This window comes from Nematolebias whitei, chromosome 5, assembly GCF_014905685.2.
Source record: "Nematolebias whitei isolate Nwh7 chromosome 5, NemWhi1, whole genome shotgun sequence".
NCBI lineage: Eukaryota > Metazoa > Chordata > Actinopteri > Cyprinodontiformes > Rivulidae > Nematolebias > Nematolebias whitei.
The window spans coordinates 35961779-35971307 of NC_056502.1; the positions used below are offsets into that span (position 1 = coordinate 35961779).

Below are 9529 nucleotides of genomic sequence, written 5' to 3' on the forward strand. Positions count from 1 at the left end.
ATATAGCATATAATATATACTATATGCTATAGCATATAGTATATATTTTATGCTATATATATATACACACACACACATTTTGACCACGTGAAGATTTGTGATGTATTTATTTGCATCTTATAAATTAATTGTAGGCAAACTCTAAAATCCACACTGAAATTGTAGTTGCTCAAAAAAACAATATAAAAAGGTTAAATATCATAATATGGGTCCTCCCTGTCCCAGTGTGTCTGTTTAGTGTCAGGTGGGCATTTATGTTGTGGCTGATGTTAGTGGCTGTAAAATAAAGTCAGAGGTACTTGAGGTATAAAAAGAGGAAAGTACTGGATGTGAAACTGAAAGTGATGTGATCAAAACCCAACTCTGTAGCGTCTTTCACATGACCTTTTATTAGAGTACTAATAAACTAGTACACAACTTCACTATACTAGCTAGAGTTGAATATGTTTCATAGTATTACTATCTTGGCAACCAGACATTTTGTCCTAACTAGACAGATTGTTTAACCTACTGGACTAAATAAGTTCACAACTGTTTGAACAAGTTAACTAGTATCACAAACTTCTTTCAAGTTTACTAGTCAAACACAACTCACAAACTAGTAGGTAGCATTAAACATAGGAAACGAAGCTCTGCTCGAGTATTGATAATCAAACTATGACGCAAGTATTTATAATTTTACTCTAAAGGGAAAATGATCAAGAGGAAACATTTCCAGTTAATTTTCCCTTTAGAGTAAAATTATAAAACTTATTTAGTTTTATAATTAAAACTAATTATAGTCTGAATATCAAAACTCGAGCAGAGCTTCATTTGCTATATTTAATGTCCCACCATCCCCCAGCTGAACTAGCTGATGTGTGACAAGTGTGTGGTCTGGAACTAGTTAAACTAGTACAGTTCAGTGGCAGCTGAAGGTTAACTAGCACAGCGACAGTAAGCACATGTCAGCAGCTGGTGTTACAGCAGAGCCTCACCTGACCGCTGGACGCTGTTTCGTTCATGGTGTTAGTAGCAGGGTCCGAGCAGTCCGTCCCTCCAGGTGTTCGTGAAACAAGTGTTCACACAACCTTTTCATAGTTTGGTCCCGAGTTCGAGCGCATGCGCGGTCAAGGCTCTTCCGGGTGTGACGCAAGCGTGATGTTATTGCGTCAGATTATTTTTTTTTTTTTTTTTTTTTTTTTGTGCTTTAGACAGCAGTGGTGTATGCAAATATGGGTAAATGTGACTAAATTAAATAAATAAATACTAATAATCACATAATAATCAATTGTATCATTTAATTAGTCAATACATAATTAAATATACAATTAAATCAACGGTGAAATAATATAATGTATTTTTAAATAAAAATAATTCTTGAAAATGACATTTCATTATTTAATCTACCTTTATTTACTTAATGGGACATTTAATTTGTCAATTGTGTATTAAATAATTTAATTGTATATTTAATGATTTAATTATGTATTGAATAATTAAACAATACATTTAATTATTAGGCAGCACGGTGGCTCAGTTGGTAGAGCTGCCGCCTCTCAGTGAGCTGGTCACTCCGGTTCAAATCCCGTCCGGGGATCTTCCTTGATGGAGTTTGCATGTTCTCTCCGTGCATGCGTGGGTTTTCTCCGGGTGCTCCGGTTTCCTCCCACAGACCAAAAACATGCATGTTAGGCTGATTGGTAACTCTAAATTGTCCCTAGGTGTGAGAGAGAGAGTGAATGGTTGTTTGTCTCGTTTGTCTCTATGTGGCCCTGTGATGGACTGGAGACCTGTCCAGGGTGTACTCCACCCCTCACACAGTGATAGCTGGACATGGGCACCAGCGACCCCCGTGACCCAAAATGGAACAAGCGGGTAAAGATAATGGATGGATGGATGGATTTAAATATTAGTATTTATTTAATTTAGTCACATTTCCCCCTCCATACATAGTGGTGTGTGATTCTGCAAGATTTGGTAAACTCAACTGGATGAGATGTACATAAGACAGAGGGTGCCTACAGGTCCAGAGTCCGGTGGAGGGAAGAGGGAGAAAAGAACTCTGCCTTCTTCTGTAAAACACAAACAAGAATTTAATTTAATTGTCTCATTATTTAAGGAGTTGAATGTTCAGAGCCCAAACGCACAACCGAAGAAATATTTAACTTCTACAGTCATCTTTACAAATCTTCACATATTGAGAAACACAGTTCATCCTTTTTTAATACAGTAAGTATAATCTAATTCCTGTTTTTGATGTAAATTTTAAGAAAACTTGTGATGAAAATAAAGAATCACTGAATTAGTGCAATAAAAAGTTTGGCGTCTGACCACTCCTGGCCGAACGGATTAACAGCTAACCTTTATAAACATTTCCGGGAGGATTTAAAACTTCTGCTGTTCCAGGCTATAAAATAATTTGTTTCCAGGAAGGAGCTTATGTAAACGATGACACAAGGTATAATAAAACTAATTACAAAACTTGAAAAATAAATATTTTTTAAATAAATAAATATAATACAACCCTTTACCTTTTTGAGTACAGACTACATGATCCTCACAACAGTTGTGGCAACAAGATTAAAAATTAGTTTATCTATACTAAGTACTATCTAGTTTTCTAAAAGGAAGATTCATCCATGACGACATCTGCCTGGTTCAGGACCTTATTGAATATAGTCATTTAATATGATGGGTTTATGTTGTTTGTAGATTTCCGTAAAGCCTTTGAGTCTGTGGAACAAGTGTTTGTTGTTAGCACATTGAGACATTTTGGATTTAGAAAAGAGTTTCTTGATATGATTGCCATGTTAAATAACATATATAGCTGTGTTTCTCTGCCAGATGGCACGTGTCCCAGATTCAAAGTGGAAAGAGGAATTAGACAGGGTTGCAGTATCTCACCTCTTTTATTTATCATGGTCACGGAGCTATAACTATTGAAATCTCAAACATTGAATTATTATATGTAAATAATAATAAAATAAGCATAAGCAAATTCGCTGAAGACACAACACCTTTTAAAGAACAAAGAACAAATCCTATTGGCTTAAAAAAATGTAGTTGTTTATCCAATCTCAGGTCTGCCGTTAAATCTAAATAAATGTGAAATTATGAGCATTCATAACCGCTCTGAATTCAATTTATATGGAGGGTTAAAACAAAATTAAATCAATAAATACAACATGAAATAAATAAATGTGAATGCCCAATGAAATAAATAAATGTACCAATAAACATACCATTAAATAATTAAATATATCATTTAATTATTTAATACATATTTAAAAAAAATGAAATACACAATAAAAATAATGGCTATATATAAGACCTTTGATACATTGGACCAATTCATAAATTTGGCTTTTACTTTTCCTCTGCTATAAGAACATCAACACGAACTGCCAGGTCCCTATTCATTCATTCAACCTTTATTTATTCAGGTTAATCCCATTGAGCCTCGTGGACTCGTTTACAAAGAGACCTGATTTTAACAAAGAATGATGACAACAGAGAACAACAAAGACAACAATAGACACTCATAAAGGATGCGTACAAATTGAGTTATTATTTTTTTTAATAAGTGAAAATAAAATGGTCTTTAAAAGGAAAAGTAACCATAAAACAAACAAACAAAAACACAATTAGATTGTAGGGCAGTGTAGAAAATATAGTCTCCCCAGAGGAATAAGACAGGGCTGCCCTGCTCTTTTTGCTAGTGGCACAGCTTATGAGTCATCATATTAAAAATTGTGCTGCATCTCAGTCTTTGGTTAAGAATAAAAAATAAAAATTAACACAACTAGTAGATGACACAGCACTCTTTGAGGAATGAAAGCCAAATTATTATAGTCATTGTTGCAAATCAGGAGTTCTCAAAGCATCTGCTGTATCCCTCAACATTAAAAAATGTGTTCTTGTTAAGGACTGTACTGTCTATATAACATCCCTGTAAAAGAGGGATTTCAGTGTTAAGGAGTCTCAATAACAAGTGATCTAAACAAAAGAAGAACCTAAAACTTTAACCCAATCATACAGTATACAAAACTCAAAATGAACTCAATCAGTGGCTCCTATGAGATTTATCATTGACAGGAAGAACTTTTCTCACTAAAGCAGCAGAAGGAAAAAGGTATCTCATTGTTAACAGATACAGCTTTGGCTCTGCATCTCAACAAGGAGACCTTAAAGGTTTTGGACAAGATGCTCTTTAACTTTGTTTGGGAAACTAGGACTCACTATCTGAAGAAGTCTGTCGTCATGAACTCATTTGAGATTGGCGGTCTCAATTTTCTGGATTTTTGTATTTAAATAACCTATTTAAAATCAATTGGGGAAAAAACAACAACTAATTTTCAAAAACCCCACCTCTATTTGATATCCCTCTCCATATGTTGTCTAAGTTAGGCAGCATTGGCCTTTTTTGCATTTGTAATTATGAAATCGATGAGATCCATGTTAAGATGTCTGCTTTTTATCACCAGGCCTTTCTATCATGATCCCTCAATTACAAACACAATTTCTCTCCCTACAACTATCTGATTTGATTTGGAATACATTTTATACAAACATAAATCCAATACTGGTTTCAAAATAACATAATATGGGTGGACCAGTTGTTCAACAGTGCAGGCCTTCTGCTCACTCATGAAGAATTTCTCAGAAAATACATCTCTGTAACTCCCAGAGTAAGGTGTTTGGAGCCATTCCCTCTGGAGTATGTGTGCTTTTTAAGGGTCTACAGACGCTTGATGCTCACAGCCTTATCTTATCATCCCCAGTAGATACACCTAGGGAAAATATGTCTATCTGGTCAAACTGTGAGTAACAACAGAGTCATAAGAGCCCTATTTCAGAATAACGTCACTACAAAACCAGCTGTTGTTCCACATAGGAATAGGTTTGTGGATGAATACCATAGGAAAGGATTTGGCTACTGAATAAATATAAGTCTGATTACAAACAAAATTAAAGAAAGCTCCTACAAAAAGTGTCTATATAAATCTGTCCAGCTAAGCTGTATGTTAAAACTAGATTCAAGAAATAAATTGATATTAAATGTAGCTTTTGTGATATATGTTCTGAAACTGTTGGTCACCTGTGGTACTGCCCATTTGCTTATTAGTTTTCACAGAAACTATGTGACTTTATTCACAGTAACTATGAAGAACATTTTGTTACTGACCGACCACTTAATAAATATTTTATTGTTAATGTCAAAATATCAAATATCACATTAATTGTAGCAAATACTCTGGAAGAAAAGCATACTTTACTGATTTTCTTAATGAGGTAAAGCAATTTATTTAGATGATTAAAAATTGTGATACAACGCCATCTAAAACCATTAAAATATGTTGAATGTAAAACCCTGAACACCCAAAGCATTTTTCTTTTTTTTAGCTGTTTTTTTATTATTTGTTTTTTTGTGTTATTGTTATTTAAAGAACCGGGATATTTTGATGACTCATATTCTGACGTTATACTGTAAACTAAACCACAATTATAAATAAAGCTTGTTTAAAAAAAAAAAAAAGACTGATATAGCAACTAGCAAGATGGCGGCAAAGAGTCGCGCCCAGTGAAGCTATTGGCCGTCAGCGTCTCCCCGACGTTTGTTTGTTTGTTTTTAAGAAAACTTTATTCATCAAAAACAAGTACAAACAAGTATGGCAATACACAAAAGTTTTTTATTATTTTTTATTAGTAATTCATAAAAGTGTAAATCTAAAAAGGGCGTAGAGGCAGACTTAGATATGGGAACATCAAAGCAAAAACTGTTTAAAGAATGATAAGGTGAAATTAAGAAAAAAACAAAATAAACTACAACAAGGGGGTACATGTTTAGGATTAGCATTAACATTTCATACAGGTCTTCATATGTTTCAACGTATTTCAGAGATTTCAAATATAATTGGAATTCAGATAAACCAATGTTAAAAACTGGGGATGATCTTATTTTAGCACTCTTTGTTTATGAATAAAGAAGTTTGCCAGACAAAATACCAGATTACAACCGAGTTCCAGTTTTACTCCAAATGATACCATATGTCTGGAAATAGGTTCAGGAAGTGTAATTTTCGGTGTGATCCACCTTTCTAAGTGATTCCAACATGTTTTGGTTTTGTTGTATTCATAGATATGGTTTGTTGTTTCTATATCCTGTTCACAGAATGAGCATTTATTGTCATCAGTGTTAAAACAATTTCTTAGTAGCTCTTTGGAGGAGTAAATTGCATTTAAAATTTTAAAGTGTGTTTATTTGGCCTTTTTATTTTCCCAGGGAATAAAGTTTCGTTTAGGCAGCTTCTAATTGTGTGGTTGTTGATTTATTTATAATTTTAACAGTAAATGATGTTCCATTAATATCGGTAGATAGAGTGGCTCCCCCGACGTTGTTTGTGTGTGTAAAATTTCCGGACTGCCCTGAAAGCAGCACGAGTCTGTCGAATCAGGTCAGTCAGAGGAAGGTGAGCTCTGCTCGCGTTAAAGAGCTGGAGCAGCTTCCTGGTGGGTTCTGAACGCTGAAGCAGAGCCTCCACTGACAGAAGGGTCTGCCTGGAGCCCACAGGGCTTGTTGGGATGCCTTTAGTTTCCCTTAAAGCTCGGAGTGTGGTTGGAAAAAGTCGGTTTATGGGGTTGTGATTATGACAATTCAAACACACGAGTGTGTGCCTCACGAGCGCTCACTGCTGCTGCGGATCTGGACCCAGGCTGCTCCTACACACACTGCTCCACAACAGAGGTAAGTCCACCTTTTTACCTACATCCAGAATCACTACGCGTAAATATGTAGATTTTCATCGACCCATTTGAAAATGTAACCTTCATGTGCATGAACAAGATAGGTCTGTTCAAGCAGGAACATATGACAGAGATTAAATATGGTCAAAACAAGTATAAAGTCCAGCACCAGCCAGTCATGCATTGCTGCCTCCTCTCCTCCACGCACAGAAACATGGGGTAAATGCAGCTGTTTAGTTGATGTTTACTCCTCCCAGCTGCTCCTCCTGCAGCACAGTGGTGGTCTGTGTGAAGGCAGCAGCAGATTTTTACTGGGCAGATCTAGTTTTTCCTCTGCCTCACTCATCAGCAATGATGCTTGGATCCCCACCCTCCACTCCAGTGTCAGGAATGCCATGGAGACCTTGAACTGCAACCACTTCACACCCTGACACAAACTGGTTTAACTGAAGGCCTGAAGTGATCAATGGACAGCTTTGAACAAAAGCCTGCACATATATGACCAGTGACATATTGGAGTTTCAGGTTTTTTCAGTTTCAGCTGGTATTTCCATGTAAGACTACAGGGTTGGCTACAGGCTCAGGCAGGACGGGACAAGCTGACACAGCTGTGGGGCGATGATTGTAATCTGCTCAGCTCTTCTGTGTGAAAGTCGTGCAGCTGAGCGAACTGTGACTGTGCAGAAATAAGAGTGGATGTTGTTCTACGCAGCTCCTCCATCAGTTCTCCACATGCAAGCTGCTGATCAATAGCACATGTTACTAAATGAGCTCCCAGTCAGGTGGATGAAGTGATTTTACCTCCAGTGCTCATTGTGGTGACACTGAATGTTTGGGATGGGTGTGATTCTAGAAGTGTGCTTTTAAACCCTGCAGCTTCCTGTTGTCCAACTACGCCTCTTTACAGGATTAAATGCAAATCCCAGATTAGAGCATCTTGTGCTTTTTTAGATTATTTGGCGACTTTAGTTCTGTCTATCACCAGATGAAGTCTAAGTCAAAGTCTCTTTATTGTCATTCTCATCACATGTGGTACATGTGGTGGAACAAAACTGTGTACACAGGGTCCCAGTTACATCCAACAAAAGTATAAATTGTAAAGAAAAACAGTAATAAGATCTAAGATATGAATTAAGTAATACGTTAAACTAAGAATACACTAAGCACTAGTAGTACAAAGACAATATGTCAGACAACAGCACGAAAATGAGTCTGTTTGAGCAGATGAGCACGCATGAACACAGCAAAATGAAACAGATCAGCAGCAACATGAAACAGATCAGCAGCAACATGAAACTGATCAGCAGCAACATGAAACTGATCAGCAGCAACATGATGTGGTTTTTCACAGTGATTATTCTGATTAGAGATTCATGAGTCTAACAGCCTCAGGGTAGAAGCTGTTCCTCAGTCTAGTGGTTCTACACTTAATGCTCCTTAACCTCCTTCCTGAGGGGAGCGGATCAAAAAGTGTGTGTGCTGGGTGAGTGAGGTCCTTCATGATGCAGGTGGCCCTCTTCCTGCATCTGGAGGTGTAGATGTCTGTGATGGTGGGGAGACTGACTCCAACATCTTCTGTGCAGCCTTCACCACTCTCTGCAAAGCTTTTCTTTCTGCAGCTGTGCAGCCTCCATGCCACACGTTGATGCTCGAGCACAGGATGCTCTCCACTGCACACCTGTAGAAGGAGGTGAAGACTGAGCTTCTCAGACCAGCTCGCCTCAGCCGCCTGGTGAAGTTTGAGGTTTTAGCACGTTTAAAATATGCAACCAGTGTCTGATATCCAAAGAAGACTTTTATACCCTCTTAACTCAGCTCAAGCTGTTCTAGATATTATAAACGGGATCTCTGTGGAAAAGCTGTTCACAATTAATAATTTACCTTCTGTAGATAGTCCTTCGAATGACCTCAGTTTGGAGAAACCGAGTCTAGGTCCAACAGGACTGACAAGCTAAAGGCCTGTACAAATGCAGCCAAGAGACGTTAATGCAGACATGATTTCCTAGACCTTTAGACCAACATTAGTCTTGCATTACATGGTTATTTACACAGGGATGTGGTTATGTGTGGCAGCTGCAGGTAGCTGAAACAGTTCTAGTAAAGCCAGGGATCAGTTCCGGAGGAATTTCACCGTTTTTGTGCTGCAGCAGCCATAAAACTGATAGCAATGGAAAAGTGTAAATGACTTGCGATCATGCAAACTGCTATACAATTTTAAAAGATCAAAGCCGTTTCATGACGGCAGCAAAACCCTTTGGAAGTGGATCCGTATCAACAACATGGATCATCTGAGCAGGCGCTTCCAAAGCAGACCGCTGATGTTGTTTATGCAGAAATTTTAAGATATTCATTCGGTTGCACCTGAAATGTCTCAGCTCTCTGCAGATGTCACACTTTGTGTTGTAAATTAATAACCACATAATTCCATACAAATAACTTTGTTTTGCAAACTGACTGAGGTGTAGAGAGCTCATGAAATGGAGCTATGACATTTCTGAGACTGGAGTTGCTTTAGGATGGCAGCGTTCCACTTTGGCCTGAGCCTAGTTAGGCCCGAGCTGTTAGCTCGTCATTCCTGTCTGACGTGAACTCAGGATGTTTTGAAAGCTATCCACAACAAGACAGTTGTACATTCCTTTAAATGTGTCCACAGAGCCCTCGTCAAAATGGTCAGAACAGCCCTTTACCTTGCAGATGTTGGATGTTGCCTACCATGGTGCATTAAGATTCATAACTGGCTGTAACTACTATTACCCACCACTGCACCCTGTATTCACTGGTTAACTGGACATCATTAACTTTA

The 9529-nt window shown here is 37.5% G+C and overlaps 2 protein-coding genes across 2 annotated transcripts in view; one reads left to right on the forward strand and one right to left on the reverse strand.

Moving 5' to 3' along the window:
• si:dkey-29h14.10 overlaps positions 1-1039 on the reverse strand; it is a 2539-nt gene extending 1500 nt beyond the window's left edge. The window contains exon 1 of the mRNA XM_037677138.1: positions 978-1039. Within this exon, the coding sequence (XP_037533066.1) occupies positions 978-1004 (27 nt within the window). The 5' untranslated portion in view covers positions 1005-1039. The remainder of the gene's footprint in view (positions 1-977) is intronic.
• A 5407-nt stretch (positions 1040-6446) lies between these two features.
• rnf144b (ring finger protein 144B) overlaps positions 6447-9529 on the forward strand; it is a 22300-nt gene continuing 19217 nt past the window's right edge. The window contains exon 1 of the mRNA XM_037677139.1: positions 6447-6727. The gene's annotated coding sequence lies outside the window, so the exon portion shown is untranslated. The remainder of the gene's footprint in view (positions 6728-9529) is intronic.